This window comes from Aspergillus undulatus, assembly GCF_047715775.1.
Source record: "Aspergillus undulatus strain CBS 261.88 unplaced genomic scaffold BDV17scaffold_25, whole genome shotgun sequence".
Classification (NCBI taxonomy): domain Eukaryota; kingdom Fungi; phylum Ascomycota; class Eurotiomycetes; order Eurotiales; family Aspergillaceae; genus Aspergillus; species Aspergillus undulatus.
Window position 1 is genome coordinate 255,501 of NW_027396629.1, and position 24,916 is coordinate 280,416.

At 51.0% G+C, this 24,916-nt stretch overlaps 8 protein-coding genes across 8 annotated transcripts; 4 read left to right on the top strand and 4 right to left on the bottom strand.

The window, feature by feature from the left end:
* Positions 1 to 312: 312 nt before the first annotated feature.
* On the bottom strand, positions 313 to 4,113 carry BDV17DRAFT_93735 (putative ubiquitin conjugating enzyme). The gene is made up of 2 exons (XM_073765375.1): positions 3,781 to 4,113; positions 313 to 3,697 (listed from the first exon to the last, which is right to left on the bottom strand). The coding sequence occupies exons 1-2, from the start codon at positions 3,941 to 3,943 to the stop codon at positions 438 to 440; spliced, it is 3,423 nt and encodes a 1,140-aa protein (XP_073615440.1). The 5' UTR covers positions 3,944 to 4,113; the 3' UTR covers positions 313 to 437.
* BDV17DRAFT_263903 (PHD finger domain-containing protein) lies at positions 3,848 to 6,031 on the bottom strand. Its single transcript, XM_073757950.1, has 2 exons — positions 6,004 to 6,031; positions 3,848 to 5,945 (listed from the first exon to the last, which is right to left on the bottom strand). Exon 2 carries the CDS (start codon positions 5,797 to 5,799, stop codon positions 4,414 to 4,416), a length of 1,386 nt encoding a protein of 461 aa, XP_073615441.1. The 5' UTR covers positions 5,800 to 5,945; positions 6,004 to 6,031; the 3' UTR covers positions 3,848 to 4,413.
* Positions 6,032 to 6,450: 419 nt separating this feature from the next.
* Positions 6,451 to 7,302, top strand: BDV17DRAFT_281926 (uncharacterized protein; the record flags this gene model as incomplete). The annotated part of the gene is made up of 2 exons (XM_073760116.1): positions 6,451 to 6,675; positions 6,769 to 7,302. 2 exons carry the CDS (start codon positions 6,451 to 6,453, stop codon positions 7,300 to 7,302), a joined length of 759 nt encoding a protein of 252 aa, XP_073615442.1.
* Positions 7,303 to 7,912: 610 nt separating this feature from the next.
* Positions 7,913 to 9,423, top strand: BDV17DRAFT_281927 (uncharacterized protein; the record flags this gene model as incomplete). Its single annotated transcript, XM_073760117.1, has 4 exons — positions 7,913 to 8,167; positions 8,279 to 8,445; positions 8,505 to 8,912; positions 8,997 to 9,423. The coding sequence occupies 4 exons, from the start codon at positions 7,913 to 7,915 to the stop codon at positions 9,421 to 9,423; spliced, it is 1,257 nt and encodes a 418-aa protein (XP_073615443.1).
* Positions 9,424 to 13,696: 4,273 nt separating this feature from the next.
* BDV17DRAFT_291532 (alpha/beta hydrolase family esterase) lies at positions 13,697 to 14,506 on the top strand (the record flags this gene model as incomplete). Its single annotated transcript, XM_073762154.1, has 1 exon — positions 13,697 to 14,506. The coding sequence occupies one exon, from the start codon at positions 13,697 to 13,699 to the stop codon at positions 14,504 to 14,506; it is 810 nt and encodes a 269-aa protein (XP_073615444.1).
* A 1,371-nt stretch (positions 14,507 to 15,877) lies between these two features.
* Positions 15,878 to 17,024, bottom strand: BDV17DRAFT_291533 (mitochondrial carrier domain-containing protein; the record flags this gene model as incomplete). Its single annotated transcript, XM_073762155.1, has 4 exons — positions 15,878 to 15,959; positions 16,013 to 16,250; positions 16,302 to 16,882; positions 16,933 to 17,024. 4 exons carry the CDS (start codon positions 17,022 to 17,024, stop codon positions 15,878 to 15,880), a joined length of 993 nt encoding a protein of 330 aa, XP_073615445.1.
* Positions 17,025 to 18,217: 1,193 nt separating this feature from the next.
* BDV17DRAFT_298519 (acyl-CoA dehydrogenase family protein) lies at positions 18,218 to 19,708 on the top strand (the record flags this gene model as incomplete). The annotated part of the gene is made up of 6 exons (XM_073763707.1): positions 18,218 to 18,388; positions 18,446 to 18,631; positions 18,682 to 18,754; positions 18,809 to 19,036; positions 19,092 to 19,181; positions 19,230 to 19,708. The coding sequence occupies 6 exons, from the start codon at positions 18,218 to 18,220 to the stop codon at positions 19,706 to 19,708; spliced, it is 1,227 nt and encodes a 408-aa protein (XP_073615446.1).
* Positions 19,709 to 19,907: 199 nt separating this feature from the next.
* On the bottom strand, positions 19,908 to 24,712 carry BDV17DRAFT_298520 (carboxyl transferase domain-containing protein; the record flags this gene model as incomplete). Its single annotated transcript, XM_073763708.1, has 11 exons — positions 19,908 to 22,086; positions 22,136 to 22,320; positions 22,377 to 22,380; positions 22,732 to 23,232; positions 23,279 to 23,372; positions 23,434 to 23,684; positions 23,745 to 24,055; positions 24,110 to 24,180; positions 24,229 to 24,296; positions 24,348 to 24,474; positions 24,529 to 24,712. The coding sequence occupies 11 exons, from the start codon at positions 24,710 to 24,712 to the stop codon at positions 19,908 to 19,910; spliced, it is 3,975 nt and encodes a 1,324-aa protein (XP_073615447.1).
* Between the last annotated feature and the right edge of the window lie 204 nt (positions 24,713 to 24,916).

Below are 24,916 nucleotides of genomic sequence, written 5' to 3' on the forward strand. Positions count from 1 at the left end.
CAGGGTGTCTAGGCTGTACAGGAGGGTGGATCGAGGAGTCCGTGGACGGACATGAAGCCGGTTATAGCTATGTGGTTTATGTGGGTTGGAGGAGTATTGCGGATCATGAGGGGTATCATAACACGACTGATTTTGCGAGGAAGAGGGTTATTCTTTCTCTATGGAATGGGGGGTTCAGTGGGTATGGGCATGTTAGGTTTTTGGGATTTATGGAAGGGAGGAAGGGGGGTGATGGGGAGGGTAGGAGGGAGGGGAAGTTGTAGGCTTCGGTTATCCGATATCTATACATTCATACATGAGCAAGTCATATCTGTTCAATTCCATTTTCATTTTCATCAACATGGCGCGCGTAATCTAACTTACGTACGTACGGAATATCCATTTACCCAGTCTAGATATCCTCCCTCCAACTTTCAACTTTCAACTCCACTGCGCTACTACCAATGAATCTGATCAAAATCCTTGGGAACAGTCCAGCCATGCGCAATACAAATCCGCTTATACTCCGAGATTGCCTCTCCAATGCCATAATCCTTCACACTAGCGCAAGTGCCCAACCCAAACCTCCCTCCCAAATCCAACTTCGCCGGCCGTGGAACCTCATTCGTAATCGCCATTCTCACCTGCAAAAGCACACTCTCAATACTAAACGTCGGCATCCACCCATTGGTAGTGAGAAGCTCCATGCACATCGACCCACCGGCCGTGATATGCCCGCCTCCACCCTCGGTAAACCTAACGAAGCGGGGACGGATGATGCGTAAAAAGGGCGGGGAGAGAGGGTACTCTGAGGGAAATCGCATTTCCATGACTATGCTAGAGAGTTTTGCCTTTTCGAGGTCGCGGGCGAGTTGGAGCGATTTGTCGAAGCTGTGGAGTTCGACGATCCATTGGTAGACGTTGTCGATTAGATGCGCGTTGATGTACCAGCCTAGTTCGTGCAGGGGCTGTTTGGTTTGGGTGTCGAGGGCTTGGCGGAGGATTTTTTGGAGTGTGCGCGTTGCGCGGGAGGTTGCGTAGGTTGGTTCGCCGAGGAGTTGGAGGGTTGAGGCGTCGAGGGTGTTTGGTTTGAAGGAGGTTAGGGTGGTGCGGTCGATGCCGGAGATGTTGTTCTCGCTGGGCTTGCCGTTGGCGTTTGCATTGTCGTTGTCGTCATCGGAGAGGAGGATGAGGCGGTCTTCAGGGAGTGTTTCCATGCTTGCCACGTCGTCGTTGTCGTCGGGTATGTCGTTCTGGAAGACAGAGGACATCTTACGCTTGCCCTTTTGGACGGCGGACTTGACTTTTTGCGGACTTGATTGTGGTGTTTCTAGCCCTTCGCGAGAGCGGTGGCTGTTCGTTGCGGATATAGGGATGGTAAGGGGCCCATGCGGCCCACGGACAATACGCTGGGGATCCTGAGAGTAAACATGGGACAATTGCTGGGCCTTTGGCCGCTTCATCTGGTCTTTGATGGAACGCCCGCATTCGATGAAGAGATACCGTGGCTGGACCCAGTCCAATTTCTGCACCACATAATGAGGCGTCTGTGAGACGAACTCTCCTGGAGCATTGACTACCTCGTTCAGCGAGATAGCCATGGTGCATTTCAGTTCACTACCCGGCCATTGCAACAGGGAGGTGCTGTAGTCTCTGTGCATGTAGTTTCTGCAATAGCCGAGTGAAACACCGAAGTCCTGAGACATGTATATCCCGTTCCCAAAGCTTCGGCCGTGGACAACGTCTTTGAAATGAAGACCCTCTCTGAGAATACTGTGCCAATTGTGCAAAGATGTCCCGTGCCAGGCGAACAGCGTCGGATGCTTGAGCCCAAGTTTGTGGGCAGTCTGGTTGACAGACTTGACGAATCGCTGCTCTTTATCTGGAGCACCCTGCGCGAATCTGAACTGGACGTACGATGTCATGCCAGTCACCTGGTGCTGGGGGTCGTCGTCGTACATAATCACTGACCGGTTAGACCCCACAATCCACTGGAGTGCGTATAGTGCCGACAGGTGTATCCTTTCCTTCCACTGGGATAGCTGTCGCAGGTGGCCACCATGCTTTTGGTCAATATAAGCTTTCATTTGTGATACGCTAGGAAGCGTGTTCAAAAGACCCAAGAGGACGGCAGGCTTTTTGGCCTCTTCCAGCGAGGCAAAGTCTGTATCGTAGGTGACAAATTGAACGTGTCCTGTATAGGGTGCTCCTTGCGACTGGGTCTCATGCAATAAATGACCGGCAGAAACCAGGTCCGAGAGGACGAGATTGGGCCGGTCAGAAGTAACCTTGACCCGCGCATGTAGTTCGTTCCTATTGCTGATCTGAGCCTGATCAACAGACGAACCAGATTCTAGGAGGATGACAATCCAATCTCCTTCGTTGATTCCATGCGTGTCCTCCATCCGAAGACAATAACCTAGTTTTTGATCAAACGTCAAGTGCCCTCGGTAGACGGTAGAATTGGTATTCGTGGATTCGGCCGCCCTCCTTTCTGGATGCGGGACTTTCAGCGGGAATCCAGTTGGAAAGTCTTCGAGTTTTCCGGACGCAATTCTGGTATAGGCGAAGCTGATGAGCAGGTCGACCACGTATGGCTGCGACGATATCTCCCACTCTAAACTGGGTCCCATGCCCAAAGCCATGTACTGGTACAAACACAATCCCTTTGAGCACACGAATGGTTTAAGGGCCTCAAAGCCAGCATCGATCTTGCAGTAGCAGTTCAGGCAGAATTCCGTGCATTTCACGAAGCGGCGGAGCGTAAATTGCATGGCGATCAGGAGTAAAGACATATCTTCTGGCTTTGGGATATTCGCCAGATGGTCATCTCGGAGGAAATCCGGCGGCGGTACCCGCCAGCGCTCTGGCTCATAGTATTTCGGATCGCTTCTTTCAACAGCATCTAGGAGTCTTCCTTGGCCGTCGTTCAAGTATAATTCTGCCCCAGTCCACGAAAACCCATTCTCCAAGCGGTACCTGAGTAGATCGGTGAAGCGGGTGTTCAGGAGTGCTTGGAGAGATTTTCCAATAAAGATAGAGTTCAGAACCGGCTCCATATTGTCCTTCCCAGCCGCCAGTTCCACGCCAATCGAGTCAGGTGTGGCCCCAGCCACAAATGCGTGATGCGCGGATCTCCAACTGGGCTTGTATTTCTCACAGACACCCGCATACAGCTGAATCGACCCGGATCCTATCGTATTGCCGACAACATCTGGCAAGCGGCGGTAGCCATACGGATAGCGAATGAGAAGGACAAGATAGTCAGACGGGCGGACACCCCACGCCTCCATAGCCTCGTTGGAGATTCCCAACCTCGCAATGCGTCGCGAGGCAGACAAGATCACAGAGCTCTCAGGCTCACCTAGCAAGCCAACACGAAAGCCAGCCGCTCGGGCCTTGCGAAGGTCCGCCCGGATACATTCTCGTATGTTGATGGTGATATCTGGCGGGTTAATCCCCGCGTCGCTGTTCTCGTCCCAGTCCATGTCAGATGGCTGGTCACTGCCGCTGTCCTGCTGCGGGAAGTCCGATAGGCTGCCATCGTCGGTAGATGTTGCCTTGTCTAGGCAGTCGGTGACAGTACCCAAGAACTCCTTCAGCGGCAACCCGTGGAACACGTCGAGCGAGTCCTCCAAAATGCCGGGGACGGCCTCGGGGACATGTTCCGAGACGGTGAAAACAAAGTAGTGGTGTTCGCGAGGATATTCAGATGTGTCTGTTAGACGTCAGCTGGGGCCCGGAGCGACGAGCCGAACCGGTGACGGCGGCGATCAGCGCCACTTGGCTGGGGTACTGTACCTGGAATTGTGACCTCCACATCGATGGGGGATGCGTCGAAGAGAGGCCTATATGTAAAGTAGAAGGAGCCATCTTCGCTTCCGGCCCTGATGTCAGATAATTGGGGGAATGCGTCTGGGAGACAAACTTCGGCGAGGTCTCTCTGAAAGTCTCTCCGGGGCATGGTAAGGGAAGGTGATGGGGGATGCTGTCGGGTCTCAGAAATCAGCGGGGGGATTCATAAGTTGCGGTTCATTACGTGTTGGTCAGAGAAGAGTCGCATGGAAATATGATAAAAAAACGCCCCATGGTTGAATGTTTTTTGACGGGGAAAGAAAGGAAGAGAAGTTGGATGGTGGAGGGACACTTTGTTTACCAGTAGAGTCAGCGCGGCTCTGAGGGGCACCGTACCATAGGTTACGCTCCCTGACGCTGCGGATCCCACCCACAGGAGGCTCATCCGTATTGGTATTACAGGCCTTTGACCCCTGGTCCGGAATTGCCAATGGGCTGCGTTGTGTTGTACGGGTCCCAAACTGCATTCACTCGTTTGGAGCCTTTGATAGCTTTTGGTCGCTTACTTACGTATACCCCCTAGATCCCTAATTCATAGCACCAATACATCATGAACAACATCCAAAACCGTCCTACACTCTATACCCCATCTTCCACTGCTGGTCCATCTTCCAACCCATAAGCCAATCCCGAAAACGCACCATTGAATAGAACAACACCATCAATCTTGATCGCAGGCACCGCAGTACTCCTCAACCTCCAATTGTGCCATCCAGACAGGTCTCGGAACTCACTGATGCGCAACTCAAGTCTCCTGGCGTCGCCTCCATCCAGGATCTGACACCCCGTTCTCCGTTGACCTTGGGCTGCCCTGTTGATCCCGCCATGGTCGGAAGCAAAAGCATTACTTGGTTTGTCCTTCTCCGCTTTCGCCTCTGTACATCGCCTACAGACGAATGACTTTGAAGATGGGCGAGATTCAAGACCAACACCAATGCACTGAAAGTGGTACCATGCGTAGCATACAGCGCAGTTAATACCGTCCTCTTCAAGTCGAGCGCGGTTTCCACAACAGGGTATACTGAGACGAAACTGCCGAACCCGGATTCCACCAAGCTGAGGTACTGATTTATAATAGTACTCTTCGGCGACGAAGGAGGCTTGTGCAAAGGCCACGGCATCCCATGGACTGAGATGGTCCATAAATGACTGTAGGATCTCGGGCGGAGAACAAAACTGCCATTGTTCTCGGTTGGTCTGGGATGGTTTCCAACAATTTGATGTCAGTACCCGGAGAAGAGCGCGAGCTCCAGGGGCGCATTGGAATGCAGAGCTACTAGTAAGTAACGGTAGGTTGTCGCCGACTGAAAACTGATTCCCGTTGAGCTCCGCAAACGCAACATGACAAGGTGAAATAAGGATTAAGCGCACCCCACCACGACGGCGGGGATGCGTTTCGTGAAGGTAATTTCGGACCCTTGAGACTGCGTCGCGCTTCATAGAGTCCGAAGTGAGATCAGGAAAATGGGACACGAAGAACCCGTGGAACCAGAATTGGTCGTTCTTTGGGTACTTCCATTGGGGGACATATGTGTAATGGAGAGGAAGTTGGACATCGTCCCCGCCAGCGCCGGAGACTTCAAAGTCCCAAGATGCAAGACGCAAGATGGCTATAGATAGCAGACGAAAGGCCGGTGAACCGTAGTTCCATGTCAAGGGGTTATCGATATAGAAGCGCCACGTAAAGACGAAATCCGTGAGAAGCTGCTCCTGAATCTCGTTCATGGGAGTTGGCATGCCGAAGTCTATATCCAGCCGTCCGCGGTATGAGACTTGCGGTAGAACATCACCCGGAATAAGACTCTCTGATAAAGTGAATACAGGCGCGAAATCATCCAAAGGAAGACTTTCGGTTCCCAACGCTCTCGTCAGACTAGTACCTCTTGCCGTCGGCGTCCCGACCTCATCCCACGTCATAATCGTGAGCATGTCCGCATCTATATCGATGATATATACGTATGACATACAGCTGTGAAGCGGAGTCAAGCAGGAGGCGAGCTCCCAGCCATCTCTGCAGCGGCTCTGGATGAGTCTTCTGATTTGGCTTGAGGCTGCCGGAGACTCGGGATCGGCGATCTAGCCCGTCATGTCATAGTAGCAATACCATTGCCCTGAAAAGTGTCAGAGTAGGATGACAAGTATATTCATTTATAGATAAAGCGCTCTCACCATCGTCGTATATGTTCCAGAGGCCGCGCGGGGGCATTGCTTGTGAGTTGGGGTTGTAGGTAAAAGCGGGTCTTGACTGGGTCTGGAGATGCGACCCCACAATAGTAATCACGTGCCAAGAAGTATACACTCATTAAGCGATCAAGTACCTAGGTAGTTACGCTGACTATGCTATCGCTACAGCCATTGGTCTGGACACTGTGGCCCTCATTGAGAAGCACTACGTCGCCGAGCGGGGCCTCGCTTCCGAGGTAGCCATCGACTTTCTTCAAACAAATTACCTTGGCCAACGCAAGCTGGGGAACAATTCGTCAAAGAGCGGCCTTTATCCACCTACAGAAACGGCTCAGACCGATACCGAGGGCCCAAGCCTCGTTGTTCTCGACATTGGCCTGTCAGCCAGAGAGCCAGGCTTTGAGTCAGGTGAAATTCTTCAGGTTTCCCAGGATGGGACATGTGCAAAAGGTCCTTGTCAGGGGCCAAGCTCTCTCGGATGGAATTTCTGTAGACTCCAGCGACAAGCGCATCTTTTGGACCAACATGGGCGTTCCTGGCAAGAACGATGGCGTGGCCTTGTCGGCCAACTTGGATGGAACTGATAGCCAGACTATCGTCGCGCACGGCACCATCGACACCCCCAAGCAGCTGGCACTGGACACGGCATCAAAGGAGGTCTACTTCTGAGACTGTGAGGGTCTTCGTGTGTTCCGATGCAATTATGAAGGATCGGAGTTGGAGGTTTTATTCTAAACCGCCGACCCCAAGGATGCCGCCGCGGCCCGGGACGCCAGAAACTGGTGTATTGGCATCACCATTGCACCCAGTCTGGGCAAGTTCTACTGGACCCAGAAAGGTCCATCGAAGGGTGGAAGGGGCGTATTTTCGCTGCCAAGATTGCGGCTCCCAAGGGGCAGAGGGTCTACCAGAGATGACATTCAGGTCATTTTGGGCGGACTTCCGGAACCGGTTGACCTGGCGATCCACGAGGAGACACGCACCTTTTACTGCACAGACCGTGGCGAACTCCCGCTCGGAAACTCACTCAATCGAGTTCGCCTCGATGACGGCTGCCTTCCAGTCGCCAGCACATCCCGTCCGCGCTACGAAGTCCTCAGCAGGAACCTGACCGAGGCGATTGGCCTGGAGTTGGACCTTCCGGGCAACCGAATCTTCTTGACAGATCTCGACAGCAAACTCTACCAATGCGACGTGACGGAAATAACAGGGTCAAGTCACTATGCGATGAGAACAAAGCATTGTCCGGGCTCGCCTTTCTTTGACGAAGGAATAGGACGCTAATCCTAGGCAAACAGCTTCATATCCATAGTTCTGGTTCAGAGCCTCCAGCCGAGGATGGGCTATCAAACATGTAAATACAGTTGAACCAGTGTGCTACGGCTAAGGCACGCGTAGAGCATTTGGGTAATTTGTAGTGTCTAGCTTCTTATCTCTAGCAGTCCTGTTTTTTTTTTTTTTTTTTTTTTTTTTTTTTTAAGTAGCGAGTATCAAGCTGATATTGTGATCAAACGTCAACTGTAAGCTCGAGACACGCATATTCTGGTTGGTCCAGAACTTTTCCGAGCAAGTAGGACATCAGCACTGTCCCGACGTTGGACTCGTGTACAATTGGTATCATTTGTTCTTTGGTGACCGGTGGGTATTCCATTGACCCGCCTCGGTACACGGCTTTGATTACAATATCTCGTTCATACTGATTTTCGTTGGGGACTTTGAGCCCACCATCCAAGAACCACATGCAGTGACTTGTTGGGATGGGGTTCAGGCATGTTAAATAACTCCGATCACCTTCGAATGCTAATGCGTCAAATTATTTTGAAAGCAACCAAGAGCAAAATTCCACTTCTTTCCCTCACGTTAAGAGCGAGAACACACGGGGTCCTCTGGCGAGATGTCACTCTTCACTGACGGGTTGGCTTTGTGGAACAATTATTCCCTGGCCATTTTCGTAGCCATCTCCTGCTACATAGCCCTAGTTAGGGGCCTTCGGTACCGCCGCATGGCAAAGATAGAGGCCCCCTTCATCAATGGCAGGAGGCCATTATCAAGCATGACCGTCAGAGAAGCTCATGCGGTTATCACGCAGTTGCAGGAGTTGGAATTCCCATATGCGTTCGCTAAGGCGCGTCGAATGGCTCTACTGAAGGTACGAACAACAAAGCATCTGATCTGTGACTGCCTCCATGGGTTGGAAAACCGTAGCGCATCAATGCCCGCATGACCCTCACAAAACGCACGTCGTATTAACGCAAAACAGGCCGGAGGAATACCGACAATGTCAAAGTTATTCGCTGTTACGAGTCAGAACAACACGCGGAATGCGGGTAGGCGCGCCGTTGACACGGAGATCTTGCTACGGGAGTCGCAGTCCCAGCCTCGAGATTCGGACCGTTATGCAACAGCCGTGGCGAGAATGAATTATCTGTCTGATCACCCCCCCCATCTTCATCGAAAGTTGGTGGTTTCACTAACTCGTCCTTCAGCCATGCCCGATACCGCCGCGCCAACAAGATTACTGATGATGACCTCCTGCATACCCTCGGCGATGGCCTCGCCGAAATTCTCAACGTGGTTGAGAGGGAAGAGTGGCGGAAGCTTACGGACGTCGAGAAATGTGCCCTCGGTATCTTTCACCAGAATCTGGGTGAGGACATGGAGATATCATTTGATGTGCTTCCCTCAAAAGCAGAAGGATGGAGAGATGGACTACACTTCGCATTGGAACTGACCAGGTGGACAACCTACTACGAAGAGAAAGTCGCAAGGCCGACGGCTACAAACGATCAATATGTCCGAGTCTACGTTGATTCTGCGCTTCCTGGCTTCCTCAGACCGGCCGTTCGACAGATGTTGGGTGCTGATCTAGACGATCTCATGAGGACGAGCCTTGGGTAAGTCATGTCTGTGCCCATCCCACCCAGGCCATTTACTGCAATCCGCTCCGGAACGGCTCGTACTTTGCTTACCGGCCCTAGTCTCGAATCCCCTAGCCTTCTGCTTTCTATGACTCTGAGCCTCGTCCGCAAATCACGAAAGTTACTTCTTCGATACCTTGCACTTCAACGTCCTGCCAGTTTCGCCGTCAAACTCGTGCACACTACACGAAACCCAGGAACAAGGCTGTACAATTTCGACAGGAAGGGACTGCAACCGTGGTACATTCGGCCTACTACCTGGTCCAGATGGGGACCAGGGGCATTGTTCGTACGGATATTCGGCGGGAGAATCCCCGGTTCTTGCGGAGATCGGTATCTGCCCCAGGGATACGACTTGATGACAATCGGACCAGAGCCGCAGAAGGGAAAAGGATTGGAAGAGATGGGGCGCGATATAGACATTATCAAGGCCAGGGGCGTGGCTACGTGCCCGTTTTCTCAAGCGAAGTCAGGGAGTTTTAACTGACGCGAGGCACTATTTATCCGTAAGCCCAGGAAAGGATGAAAGGCGTTATTGAAGCCTGGGCTGCTTTTGTCCAGTGAAATGCTAGCCTGGACGATCCATTCGTTGGGCTTCCACTGTCTTGAATCCGTGGGGGAATGCTGTGGGCGTTGAGTTGCCGAGGTTCAAAAGATTACAATATGTCGACCGTACGACCTGCCTATTTAGGATATCGGATTGACGACCTCCGATCACCGAGGTTTATGCAGAAATTTTCTGCTATTTCCACGGTTCAAAAGTTATGTCTCTATTATCTGTGTATTTAAACCACCGTTTGCAGCTAGATTGAGAAATCAGACCTTCATTCTTTCATATGATTAGTGGTTGATGTCGAGTAATTTACACCTAGGCTGACGCTCATACTATACTATTATAGCTATCTACTAGGTTAAACTTGCCTGCTTCCTTAGGGTACCCTCTATTCTATTCTCCCTAAAGCTTACCTTGTCCTTGCTATCTATGATAACCTGAGCTAGTCTATTGTAAGTATAAAATACCTATAAGGGAATAAAGGTATCTGGCCTGCTAATTCTATACTTCTAATCTATTAGAGTAGCAATAGTACTATAATTACTATTCAAGGGAGTAGGGGGTTCTAACTTGGTAACAATCCTTGTAGCCTCTCTGAGCTTATCAGGGATTAAGTATCTATACTTTTTATTTAATCTAGAATCTCTGTATATGTGCTGCTCATTACCTGCCTCTTCAGCAGCCTTTTAGGTATAGTCAAGAGGTATAGAGTTAGGGACTAGGTATACTTGGTCAGAAGTGCCCATCTTATACTTGTTATACTGTACATGCTCCAGCTGAAGCTTGTTCAGTGTCCTCAAGACCTTGAGAGCCCTGGCAATAGTGTCAGCCGTATCTGAAGTCTCTTAGGCTGTAGGCACGACACTGGTGATTGACACTAGTATAGGCCCAGGTGTTGAGGCTTGCTGTAGAGCACTGTGGTGACTTGCATGTAGATACTCGTGTTGATGATGGTGATGGGATGCCTGGACAAGAAGTCCAAGCTGGCCCATGAGCCAAAGAGCTCGCCAGACATGCATCGCAACAAGCCGAATGCTCTATCCAGGGTTAATCAGTCAAAATGTTCACTGGGAATGCTCAGGCTTTGAGTATGGGTGAAAACTACCGTGCACAAAAAAGGATTCGATGCCTTGTAGTGTCTAAGAATGATGACAACGGGAACGATATCTACTTCCAGCGCATGAGTGGATGCTGGTATACCGACATAGAAAAAGGACCGGTTCATGTAGAAAGAACCCTTTTTAAACTTTATTCTCTCTGCAAATTCATGAATATTGGACTACCGGATAATTCAACTTAGCATTCTCTCAAATTGATAATAGAAAAACGGAGTGATTTAGACGCCTTTTTAGATCATTCAGTTACGTGGCGAGGGAACGCACAGGGCTCCTACTGAGCTAGGTCCATTGTAAATAGAAGTATGTTCTATTTGGGCACGCCCTTTATTTTCTGCTACAGTCGTTGCGTAGAGTCAGCTTGCTAGAAATGGCCAATGTCTAGTATTGCAGCTGCGGATACTTTTGAAAGCCTCACTTAAATAGATTTACAGAGCGTTTTGGAAACGTACCTTTGTCATTCAAACCGATTCCGAGTCCCTAAGCGTGGTGGGATTCCTCTCACACCCGACGTCCGACTCCACTCGTGCTATCAATAGGTTCTACTCACAAAACCAACTTACAAAAGTATATACCACTACCTGATCATAGCCAGCATTACGGATTGCAGCCTTAACCTACTGAAGATACTTAATTGAAAATGACTAGATTGCAATCACTCGTATTACCCAAGGAGCCACAGTCTAATAAAACCACAATACACTCACCAATAGTACGAGGCATGTGAAGACAAAGAGACTCTTTCCGATTATTTAGTATGCGTTCTAACCACTCAAAAGACTGTTAAGCAATGGTCCACGGCCTCCTGTGTCAGTCAAATACTTCGCCGGCTGAAGTTAAGGGCATGCCTGCGGCGAGTGAAGCTACTCTCGCAAGGGTGGAGATCTTTCTGGTAGGAATAGCCATTGGAGTCATCTGTGTTACACTAGTTAGCGGCAGAGCTAGAGGCCGAGCTGCCAGTCCAGACGGCTGAGCCGAGCATCGGGTAATCCTACATGCCACCCCAGCCGTTGAAGCTGGACGAGGAGTCGTCCTTATAACAACCTTGGAGCCTGATAGTGCCTTGCAGAGTTTCATTGCCCCCATCTTGACTTGAGGGCATCTGGAATCCTATCAGTATCCCGGAATCAATGCAGAATAGAAACGACTGTGAAGAGTAACTTTCTCGTAGTAGAACTCACCCTGTCCATATGCGCTCCGTGGACGCCCGTCAAGGGTCGTTCGTCAGTTTTCTTGCTTTTCTCTTGACGCTAAGGGGCAGTAGGAAGGCATACATATGTTCTTTGACAGGAAAAGATACCCTTCACCCAGTAGGTCCGCAGGAATTGCCAACTCAATGCAGTCCTTATCTCAGGTACATCAGGCATCGGCCTTGGTGTCCTAGCATTCGCGAATCCCATCCTCGTGGATCTTGAACTAGTCCCCATCGAACTCGTACTGGTTACCCGCACTGGGCGCCTTGGACATTACACCGGGCCAGAACCAGGGTGCTGCATGGTAGAACCCACATCAAGTTCCATTGCCAGCTTAGAGCCAGCCTTGACTTTATGTCGTCGCGGGTGTTGACCCACTTGGTCAGGCTGTAACTCCGCGGGCCGGGTGTTGAAGCGCACGTACTGATTCGGGATTGTTTCTAGGCCGTCGATGACGAGTGGTTTCGAAGAAGCAATGTGCCGAGACTAAGGGGGGGGGGGGTTGACCGCTACGTTGAAGAGTCAAAAAAGTTCGATAAGTTTAGATTGAAGGAATGTGAATGCTAGGGGCCAAGCTGGAGAAGGTAGTGAGAAACTGATAAGCAGAAAATGAGCGAAGGAGATAAGACAAGCAGTGGCTTCGAGTTGTTTAGGTCTTCTCATCATGGTCGTTATATAGTTGCTGAGGCCAGAACACTGTTTACAGGAAACAATATGTCCAGGCGATCAATGTACTGGAAACATGCCGAGACCGTCAATACCACCTCCTATCTCCACTATGTCTCACCCCGGCGTGACGGCTGACATCATACTCAGGAGATTTCCTGTCGCTAAGCACTAGCCCGAAGGGTCTGGCGACAAGCAGCAGGGCTCCAAAGAGCGAAAGGGACTATGACTGTGAGGCTGGCGCTGTCCAACACTGGTTTGGGGTATATGCTGGATACCTGCTTGAGATGCCGCAAACCCAGGATACGGTACATAGCTGGTCCGTATCGACAAACCAGAACATAACTACAACTGGCACTACTCAACAATCGAACTGAAGTGCGACGGAGTAGTTTGAGCCCTGCGATACCCACACCCCAAAATAGCCAAAGTCCAAGATCCTTACGCAGTCTTTGCCCAGACGGACAGACCCAAAAACAAGAAATCCATTGACGGCCGAACCTAAAACGAGCAGCAATTTGCGTCCACTGTAAGGGTCCAGTGCTCGTGTTCGGCAGTTCAGTTGATGCTCCCATAGCCGATGATATCTTGGCACTCGTCTGCGTTGTTTTCTAAAACGTCACGTCCACTGGCCACCCATGTAAATCACAACTCTGGAAGCTCCTGGCGAAGTCACCACCTATCAGGTCGGGGCAACTGATGCAGACCATGTTAGCCGAGGGAATGTAAATAGCCTATTTTGGGTCCTCCACTTACACCCGGCGACTGCACATCGCACGAGATGCTCCTTGTGGAGCCATGACTAGTCCAGTCCTCTCCCGACGCGTTGCAAATGGCCATATCTCTGTCTTTGATATTGTATGCCTGTCTCACCCTGCGACAGCATTGGACGTTGACGCGGTTCCTATGTGTGGTAACCACATACGGAACGTGAAGCAGGCTAAAACCCCATATGACTTGTTTCAGCAAGAAAGACCTGCAGACCTGCACTGGCGAAGCAATAGAGAGCATACATACGGAGGAATGTCTCATCAATCAGACCCTCTATGCAGAGCTCCGTTACTAACCCAGCAGTGATCTGCGTGGGAAATCTGGCGTTTAAATCAGGCCCGCAACATAAATGCACAATATCTGCCATAGAATTGCCGATATTTTATCTCAAGTTACGAGTGTCTTACGACTCCCTGCCTTAATAAGAACTCAGGAATCTTCCGCGATACCATTTAAGTGACAATGCTTCGAGCCATCCTCCCGACTCTTCTGACTCTCGGCGTCTTTCCCCTGATCCACGGCGCCAATTCGCCAGGCTGCGGTAAACAGCCCACCCTCACCGATGGCGTTCACCAAATAAATGGCCGCGAGTATGTTCTCAGAGTCCCCGACGGCTACGATCCAAGCAAGCCACATCACCTCGTCTTCGGCCTCCACTGGCGCGGCGGGAACATGTACAATGTCGTGAACGGCGACAGCATCCAGCCCTGGTACGGCCTCGAAGCCCGCGCGCAAGGGAGCGCAATTTTTGTAGCCCCCAACGGCCTGAACGCCGGCTGGGCCAACGCCAATGGCGAGGACGTGGCCTTCATCGACGCCATCACACAACAAGTTGAAGACGATCTCTGCGTGGACCAGGCCTCTCGCTTCGCGACAGGGTTTTCCTGGGGCGGAGGTATGAGCTATGCCCTCGCTTGCGCGCGGGCTGCTGAGTTCAAAGCCGTGAGCGTACTGAGCGGTGGCCTGATCAGCGGATGTGACGGGGGTAACGACCCCATTGCGTATTTGGGGATCCATGGAATCAACGATCCTGTTCTCCCCCTAGATGGAGGAGTGGCGCTTGCAAATACCTTTGTGTCAAATAACCGTTGCCAGCCAGCGGAGATAGGTCAGCCTGGCTCTGGAAGTGGTGGATCTGTTCGAACGGACTTCAGTGGCTGCTCTCACCCGGTTTCGTTTATCGCCTACGATGGTGGACATGATGGGGCTCCGCTTGGTGTTGGAAGCTCGCTTGCTCCGGATGCAACTTGGGAATTCTTCATGGCAGCTTGAGGCCGGCTTACCGTGAGTTTCAGCGCTCAGTAACTCGGTACCGGGTGGAATGGTGCATCTTGGCGGGAATACATGTTAAACAGCTACTCTATTTAGTGCTCTATTAAGTGCAAAATTCCCGGAATACCAACTCCCACATTTATGTACTTCCTTCTATGACTGGGACTTTCGTCAAGCCGCCTAGACTGTCTATCAAGAAGACTTGCTGAGTCCGATTCATATTTTTCCCAGGATTGAGAATAGTTTACGAGACGGAAATCAGAACATAGGAGTTAGTTTGAGCTAAACATCCATTGGTAAAATAGAATAAACTACTTTAGTGTGGTGAACAAAGCCAGATAGGTGCTGTTAGAAAGAAGCTGTATCAACGACACGAACGTAGCCTACTAAGGATCGGATGCCATAAGACGATTGATTATCTATCTCGTTGACGATATATCCCTTATTGCTTGCTATCAAAATAACGGTATATTGAGGGGTTAGATTTTCAAGGGGGGTAGAGAAATAGGCTACTTATATCACGGGGCCAGTAACCTCATCCCAGGCACTGGTGCTCAAGATAAGCCCTCACAGGTTATATTCATATCACTAGTAATAGGAAGGATAAAAATTATCAATATTAAAAACTTGACTTTCTTAGGTATTAACTCCCAGCTAGTAGATAGCTGGCTTACCAGGCATCAACAACCTGATAAAGGGAACTCCCCTGCCAATGCATAACTGGAAGTGGTCCTATGGCGGGCCACCACTTATATAATCACCAATATTGTTACCACTCTAGCTCCCTAAGCAATTTGTTCCGATTTGTCCTGACCTACCTCCCTCTCCGTGTCTCTCTCGTAAAGTATCCGCTCCATTGAATCGAATAAGCTTTTCGCCAGTTGCTGCCCCAGGCGTTTCGACAGCTGCCCGCATAGCGCTGCCCAGAACGCCTTACATATACGCGGATTGAATCTTGTGGAATATGTATGACCGCTAGTTGTGTACGATACTTCCTAGGAAAACTTCGGACATTTGCATTGGTACTTATCGATCACCAAGGTTTATCCAGAAGTTTCTGGTGTTGCCACAGCTCAAAAGTTATATATCTTCTAGCTGTCATCCCGGCTAGATTGCTTATTATTCTATGTATTCATACCGCCGTTCATGGTTAGATTGAAAGAACCAGTCTTCATCTTTTCAGATCCCTAGTGGATAATTTCGAGTATCCATGCCTACTGGTGATACCGATACATCCATATAGCTAGCTGGCCTGTGACGCACTTGTACTTAACTATAGGAGAAATAGCAAAGCATTATCAGAGTAAACTTATATAACTGCCAGATAGACTACTTTTAAAAATTTGTATTCAGCGGGTACCGGGTGGAGCCTTATCCAACGACTCTTTTAGGATGACTGGTGTATAAGCGTTTCCTGTGTATGGAAACAGCCATCATGAGGAGAAGTTCAGTTCTGTTGCGTCTGATTAGCACATATTAGGGTCATGGTGTACAGCAGATAAGTACCTTTCTTTTAGCAGCATTATTAACCCTTGGACCAAGAACCCTTTGATGATTTGTGGCGCAAGGCCCTTATAGAGACGTAACAGTCCCTCGTTGCTTACAATATAAGCTAGGATCTCGGTGAATCCGCTGAAAGTCTTTCCCTTTCGACTCTCAGGTGGCTCAGACTGGAGCATGGTTTTGGCGACTATGAGAGGGTGGGTGACGACTGTGGCCAACACTTTGGAGCAGGCCCCCAGTGCTGGTGGGTATATATCAGTTATAAAATCAACAGTAGCTCAAAAGAACTTACAAAATGCTTCAAGCACTCCGATGTTTTTGACTCTCTTCAACCTGCCCTGTAACCATTGGTAGAAGCCATATGTAATCATGGGATTAACGACTAGAATGAGGTTGACTTTGAATCCCCTCCAGAGTCCAGTCCATCCGTCCTCGCTCTGCACTATCTCCTTGATTGCCTCCCACAGAGGGAGTTTCTCTGAGTAAGACTTGCGAGTCTGTTGCCGCGTAGAAATAACAGCAATCGGATTCGTGCATAGTTGGGCCATAGCTCCAGCCACTGCATTAAGGCCAAACTCCTTGATGATGCTGTTTGAGTCGGAAAGGCCGAAAGACCGGAGCATGGACTGATGCACGCTGCGCGCGGTTGCTGACCAGTAGAAATATGCAAAATTCATGGATGCTGTGCCGGTAATGGAGCTCCCCAGTCCACGGTATAAACCGGCGATGCCCTCCTCTCGGACAATCCGAAGAATTGCGTCCAGCGTGTTGTTGTATTGGGCATCATGGGCACCATCTGAATCAGACTTGGCGTCATTATCTGAAATGTGCGTTTCTTGTTTCTGGACTTGCACCTGCAGCCGAGTTTTCACTCTGCTCAGATTGTTAGCATCTCACAGTCTTCTTCTGGCAAAACTACGTACAAGTCCAGCGGGTATACCAGGATATTTGCAAGAACAGCGGCTGTCGTGCCCGACACAACGCTATTCCACGGCGACAATTTCTGTTGGTTCATAGTGCTTTAATGGCTTAACTAGATTGAACTGATCGGAAAATGTGCATCCTATAGCGCATGCGGAGGATCCTCGTGTCCCTATGACTGCAACGCCAGCGGTCCGCACAGAAACTCGGTCCGAGTAGCGGTCCGCATTGGCCACCTTACTCTCTACACGGTGTGATCATTTCGACACGTTTACTGAGCTCTTAGACAGTAGAGCTCCGGACCTGATTCTACCAAGCAACATGAAGGGAATGCTACTACATATTCAGTCCACTTGGACCTCCGTCCATTGTATGTTTTGCAATTTAGACCGGTCAGAATGGCCTGTGTCGCAGCCTATGGAGGTATTCAATGGACCTGTGAAGTTGGTACTTTTAGGTCGACGATGCTTCTCAGCGCTACACGTGTGATTTTGCTGCCTGGAAGGGCGAGTTCGTTGAGCCTCTGCGGGTGACGACTGGTGATCTGAGCAGCCGGTAACAGGTCTTAGATCGAGGAAAAGAGGTTTAAAAATAGCGGTAATAATCTCGCGCTCGATGTTCTCCCAAACTCCCTGGGTAGAATGCGAAATCTCGCGTGCCCTGGAGAAGAGGCTTGCGCCATACTGCACGAACTGCACGATATTCGAGGCCAGACCCAGCGCCATAATTTCAGGCTGATGTCTTGCGCAATCGCATGAGATACCTGAACATGTTTAAGATAATGGTGGACAGTAGAATTCCCTCTCCTGGCTCCACCATGGGGACTCGTCAGGCAAAGGTTCCCCGGAGACGTGGAGGTCTGTCATTGTACTAGGCTAAGTCGCGCGCAGCTGCGTCAAGCTGCGTCAGGTAGACAGAGATGTGACTTAGCGTTGGGGGCTATCATAGCTGTGGATTTACAGGCACATGGTTGGGCCAAAATTGTTTGATTATGGTGGTACCCCAACTCACTTCGCGGGTCGGTGTAGGACTCAGTGAATTTCCAGCGAGTGTATCATCGGACTAACTATGTTACATATCAAAATAATACTTAAATTAACTAAGTAGCAATTATAACTCTCAGACTGAGCCTTCTCAGCAATCTGATCCAGAGTCCTTCGGCATGCGGTCCGATGGTCGGCATCCACGGACCGACAGCATCGAGCAGTATAGACATAGTCAATATAATTTATATTTAAAACAATAAGCTTACACAACCTACACAAAGCTTTTAGCAGAATATACACCATGTCATCATCAAGTATTCCCTTCGCCGACCCTCTCTGGCTTAACCGGCGGTACAGCCCCTACTACAAGGACTCCCACCGACGACTGCAAAAGGAAGTCCGGTCGTATATCGACACCCACATTGCCCCATATTGTGAGGAATGGGAGAAGAAAGGTTTCGTTCCTGCGGAGGTATGTAATAAATACAGTCTGAAGTTCTTGATAAGACGCATCCCTGACGATGCACAGGTGCACCAGCGCCACGCTGCGCTCGGATATACAGCGGTCACCCCGTTCCCCCTAGCCGCAGACTATCTACGGGATCAGAAGCTTCCTGCAGGAATCAAAGCTGAAGAATGGGATGGCTTCCACGACTTGATTCTCATCGACGAGATTGCTCGATGCGGCTATCTCGGCGTTATCTGGGCACTGGATGTGGCAATTCGATTGGTGGGCCGCCTGTCATTAACTTTGGGAATGAAGAGCAAAAAGACCGTTTCCTGCCTGGTATGCTTACCGGGAAGATTCGGTTTTGTCTGGGTGTTACAGAGCCGGATGGTTTGTTGCCTTTTATTCTATGCATAGTTTAGTGCTGTAGGCTAACCGCGACAGCTGGATCCGATGTTGCGGGCATCACCACGACCGCAGAACGCCGCGGCGACAAGTATATCGTGAACGGAGCGAAGAAGTGGATCACGAACGGTATTTTTGCAGACTATTGTACAGCTGCTGTGCGGACAGGAGGTGAGGGTGCCGCTGGGGTGTCTGCTCTAGTGATTCCACTCAATGCACCCGGCGTAACGCGCAGGAAGATCGACAACTCGGGTGTACTCGCCAGCGGTATGCATGCAGTCTACATGTGATAGAGATATACACAACTAACGCATCCATGAAGGGTCTACGTATATCGAATTTGACGACGTCGAGGTACCCGTGTCCAACCTGCTCGGTGAAGAAAACAAAGGGTTTCCTATCATCATGAATAGTATGCCCCCGACTACCCTACAACCAGTTCCCAGACTGATTTGGATAGACTTTAACCACGAACGTCTCTGGCTTGCCTGCACATCGCTGCGGATGGCTCGCGTCTGTGCGGAAGATGCCTATCGACACGCCATAACCCGCGAGACATTCGGCAAGAAGCTTATCGAGAACCAGGTGATCCGGGCCAAGTTCGCAGCAATGGGACGAAGCCTCGACTCCGCATATGCATGGATGGAGCAACTCGTGTACATGACGGAGATTGCAAAGGCCAACAACACTGACGCGGCAATTGGAGGCCTGTTTGCCAACCTTAAGGTCCTTGCGGGACGGACTCTGGAGATGGTAAATAGGGAGGCCCAACAGGTCCTCGGGGGTCTCGGGTACTCGAAGAACGGCCGAGGAGCTCGAATTGAGCAGATCAGTCGTGACGTTCGGGTTATGGTTGTCGGGGGTGGGAGCGAGGAAATTCTGTCGGAGCTGGCCGTGAACCAGGAAATCAGAGCAATGGGAAAGTTGAGCAAGTTGTAGATACTAGGCCATATTGGGTAACCAATAGAAGAGACTTGCGTGTATCTTGAGCACCTGTTTGCAAAAAAGTGGTGATGCTGTTGTACGCAGTTGCAGAACGACATCGACGGAAAGCAGTGGCTTCATCCAACAACCAGGCCAAACAAGATTGATTGCTGTAACTCATTGGGCATATTCATATGAACGTATTTCTAAATGTTTATTCAACAGTACACAGAGTCTTTCCCTCCTCAACAGCGTCGCCCTCCTTCCAATTCGTCTCAAACTGTCCATCTGCGGAAGCACTGATCGTCACCTCCATCTTCATGCTCTCGATCACCATTACAATGTCCCCTGATTTGACCTGCTCCCCATTCTTCTTTAGGGTCGACAGTACCTTACATGACATCGGCGCAGTCACAGTCCTCTGCTCCTTGTTGTTCCCACCGCTAGCGGCAGCACGCGTGCTTTCGACAAATGATAAAGAGGTGTCGCGCTTGAACTCGACGGACGCGCCAATCGCCGGAATGTGGCAGAAGACAGTCTGTGTGCGATTGAGACACCCTGCGAGGGCTTCGGGTCGGTTGATGGCCACGGATACATGGGCGAGGAGCTTCGTTCCATTGATGCCGATCTCCAAGGTGCTTGATAGCCATGACTCCTTGAGTGCAGGGTCCCCCTCCGCAGGCTTCCATGAGTCAATGCTCACAGCGTGCCGGGTACCGGAGAGAGTTACTCGACCATCTCGCAGCACTTTGCTAATTCGCTGGTAGCGTGCGCTTGTTCCCACCGGCTTCCTGGCGTCGTTAGAGGGATCATTGTCGGGAAGGGCAAGCAGGTGTGCTTCCTGAGTGGCGGATGGCCCGGCTCTCTCCGGCGTCCAGAGACACATGAGAGGTGTCGTCGGGTCTGTCTCCGGTAGATTGTACGGCCAGTCAACCATGGTCACGACATCATACTGCAAATTGACAGGGTCGTGATGCTGATTTCGAAAGCGCCGCCGCACATTCTGAAAGGGCCGGTTTTGGGACGTGGATAAGCCGGCAAGGTGACGCAGAGCAACCGCCGGGACAATCGGGAGGGACTGACGTATCTTAGCGATTTGGCCAACCGGCTCGTGAAGGAGCTCGTTGAGATGTAATCCAAGGAAAGACGTCGTGTATGCAGGGTCATGGAATGCCTTATGCAGGAGGCATCGCTGCATCAGAAGCTGATTGGTTTGGACACCAGCGCAGACTGTGTGCGCGAGAACTTTGACCATTTTCTCTATAGCGAGGGCTCTTGTTGGCGCCCAGACGACTATCTTCGCAATCATGGAGTCGAAATAGATCGAGACTGAGGAGCCAGACTGTACTGCAGCCTCGTAGCGAACATCACGGCCTGGTCCCAGCACGCCGGACGCTGGCAGCCACAAATGAATCTTGCCATGCTCTGGGAAGAAGTTTTTGCGTGCATCTTCGGCGCAGAGGCGACATTCGATTGCGTGACCCTGTTGGGTGAGTCCCTGAAGCGCAGGCAGAGCACGTAGACTTCCCCCTGCAGCTGCATAAAGTTGCAGCGACACTAAGTCGACACCTGTCACCTCCTCTGTGATGGGATGCTCGACCTGGAGGCGGGCATTGACCTCAAGGAAATAGAACTTGCCAGTCACAGCATCGACCACGAATTCAACTGTGCCAGCATTCTCGTAGCCAATGAGTTTGGCAATGCGCACAGCGGTAGCACTCATCTCCTGCCTCTTCTTCTCCGTCAAAAACCCACAAGGCGTTTCCTCGATGACTTTTTGATGTCGCCGTTGCACTGAACAATCGCGCTCGAAGAATGAGACAACCTCGCCATGCAAGTCACCCAATATCTGGATCTCAACATGCTTGCTGCTCTCGACGTACATCTCGAGAATACAATCGGCGGATCCGAACGAACGCTGAGCCTCTGACTGCGCCCGCTCCAACTCAGCTTGCAACTGTCCGGCTTCCCGGATGATTCGCATTCCCTTGCCCCCACCGCCAGCAGACGCCTTAAGCATTACAGGAAAGCCGATCTCCGCAGCAATCCTACTAAGCTCCGCTGCGTCTTGGCTTGACCCTACGTAGCCTGGGATTAGGGGAACATCTGGAGCATGCTTTCGGAGGTACTCTTTGGCCGCACGCTTGTTGCCCAAAGTGGACATGGCAGTATCACTTGGCCCGATAAATATCAGTCCTGCATCGCGGATGGACCGCGCAAACTCAGCGTTCTCACTGAGATAGCCGTATCCGGGATGGATGGCGTCCGCGTTTACAGCCAGGGCGGTGCGGATGAGAAGTTCTCCATCTAGGAACGGATTGCGAGGGCTGTGATCAATGCTTCCAATATTAATGGCCTCATCTGCATCTCTGATATGGCGAGATGATGTGTCTCTGCTTCTGTTAGTGACAATGTGCCTTCTAGCAAAACGGAAGGACATACTCATCGACGTAGACGGCGACCGTGGCTATGTTAAGCTTGCGACATGTTTGGGTAATACGACAGGCAATCTCGCCACGGTTTGCAATTAAGACCTTCTTGATGATCGGTCGGCCATCTTCCCCTAATGGTGAAGGGGCGACGTAGAGTGGCGGCCGTAAGGGTGCCGCGTGGACGGTCTCTCCGTTCTGCGAGGGAGTGGCCATAGTGGAAGCACAATAGTAGAAAATATGGCGTCTGTAACTGAACTGTGTCCGGAAAATATCTATTTGATTTCGCCGCAGGTGTAAGCTGCTATGGTGCTTAGTCTTGGATGCACCTCGGAGGTCGGATATCGGACCGCATTCTCATCGGACCGTCTCCAGATCGACTATCACCATTCTCCACTCCGGAACGACGGGAGGTGTCCCGTTTTCTGGGGAAGAACAGTCCTGAGAACAGTCCTGTGTCGATTCCGGGTTCGGCATATTGCAAGGGCGACCGGGGAGATGACTACTGTTCTTGGTCGTTCGGTCGTTAAGTAAGGATAGGGGCAAGCTTTCAGATTTGACTAAATATGTACCAGATAGACGAACTACACGACCTAAATCCTAGCTAACAGTTGATGAGTCTCCGTTCCCTTAACCCCATTCAAGTTCACAACCTCAAGGCACATCCCTAGCACGTCCCTCGTGTCCCTTGGATCAATGATGCCATCATCGATGAGCATGGAACTGGTCGCGTAGCACTCACTATCCCGCGCCGCACTCTGGCGGAAACTCTCTACCTGTTTCTTCAGCTTCTTCGGCTCAAGGACCTTCCCTTTAGACTTGGCGCTCTGGATCTGCACAGTTTCCATTACCCCGGATAGCTGATCTGGGCCCATGACGCTGCACCGGCCCGTGGGCCAGGTAAAGATGAAACGAGGCTTATAGGCTCTTCCGCACATGGCATAGTTGCCGGCTCCGTAGGATGCGCCCACGATAATGGAGATGTGAGGCACGGTAGAGCAGCTCACAGCCGAGACGAGCTGAGCGCCCATCTTAATGATGCCGGCGTGCTCGGCTTTGGCTCCGACCATGAAGCCGGTGACATTGTGAAGAAAGATGATGGGAGTGTTTCTAACATAATCAGTAAGACGCACTCGGTAACTGAGAAGGGACTTACTCCTGGTTGCACATCCGAATGAACTGTGCGGTTTTGGCGGCTTCGTTGGGATTGATGACAGAGATTTGGTTGGCGATGATTCCTACTGGAAAACCTGTATTCCACGCTTAGTGGCGCGTTCAGAGGCAAATGCGATATAATATTCGATTCCATACCTAGGATATGAGCCCACGCGTTGATCGTGTTTGTGCCGTACTTGGGCTTGAACACCGACAGGCGCGAGTCGTCGACAATCCGCAACAACACTTCCAGCATGTCAAACGGCTTCCGAATATCGGGGTTAACAATAGAAAGGAGGTCCTGGGCTGGATAGCGGGGCTCAACAGGCGATAATAAACTACGCAGAGGCACTGCTCGCTCTCGTAGGGTTGCAACCCACTCTCGAGCCTTCACGATAGCGTCGAACCTGTGGTATAAATTAGCAGGATAGACTGGATAGACCCTTCATTATAACCGTCAGGCATACTCATCAATAGCGATTTGGTCGGCCAGACCCGTGACCGTCGCGTGGATGTTCGCTCCTCCCAACTCCTCGGCGCCAATGACTTCTCCTGTTGCCATTTTCACAAGGGGGGGTCCTCCCAGGAAGGAATGGGCCTGGTTCTCCACGAAAATGGTGTAGTCTGACAGCGCAGGATGATAAGCCCCTCCCGCTGTAGAGGAGCCAAAGACAATGGCACAGGATGGCTTTCCGTGCTGCGTGCGCACCGCCAGGTCTCGGAAGAGCTGACCCCCCTTGTGGAAGACGCGAAACTGCCGAGGGAGGAAAACTCCAGCCTAGAGGAGATATCAGATCGGATATACTGTCTATTATCTGGCTGGTGGGAGTACCGATTGCACGAGTGAGATCAAGGGCAAGTCGTTCTCGAACGCCACTTCCATCATGCGGTTTACTTTGAGAACTGTGAAAAGTCAGACTATAAAAGGTAGACCCGAGGTCACAAACTAACCAGTCATCTCATTCCACGCGCCTCCACTTTGCGTTGGTATATGCGACATAAGAAGACACGGCCGGCCACTACCCACATCAGCACGCCAAATAACACTAGGGAGAATGCTGCATGCGCACCTAACATTGCCGATACCAGCAATCAGATTTGCACACGGCGTTGAGTTCGGGTTGTCGAATCCTGCAAAGGCACCTAGTTCCAGGAATGGCGTGTCTTGGTCCAGAAGAAGTGCTATCCGATCCCTTGCTATACCCGGATTAGTCGGACGATACAGGGCAAACGGAAGCAATCGTCACGCACGTAATAGCTGTCCCCTGGATTGATGACGGGTGAGAGAGGCCTCATTTCCCTCAGCGGCGACACGCTTCAGCGCCTCCTCGAAGCGAGTAAGGATGTCGGCCCAGTCGGCCTTGTTTTGTTGCAGGTGCTTTGCCCTGAGGTCCAGGCGGGAGCCTAGAACGGGGAATGTCGATTCTGTCATCATAATGAGCGGTATTCCTAGGTGATAGTTATCTAGCTGCACAGTGCCAGCGGGATAGTGAATTAATTGTAGAACCTAGTGAGCTTTGTTCGTGCTGATCGTGTCGGACCGATGGCCCGGCAGACCTCCGGGGGATCGGCCCAGCGCGACTCCATGTCCTTTTCCTGGGTATAGACCATGTGCCATAAATGGGGTATTGGCTCTATG

Excerpts from the sequence above, each read along its gene's own strand:
- BDV17DRAFT_93735 (XM_073765375.1), bottom strand. The coding sequence starts at position 3,943 with ATGCCCCGGAGAGACTTTCAGAGAGACCTCGCCGAAGTTTGTCTCCCA. Across the intron at positions 3,698-3,780 it reads TGTGGAGGTCACAATTCCAG|ACACATCTGAATATCCTCGC; the intron begins GTACAGTACCCC and ends GACGTCTAACAG.
- BDV17DRAFT_263903 (XM_073757950.1), bottom strand. The coding sequence starts at position 5,799 with ATGTCATACGTATATATCATCGATATAGATGCGGACATGCTCACGATT.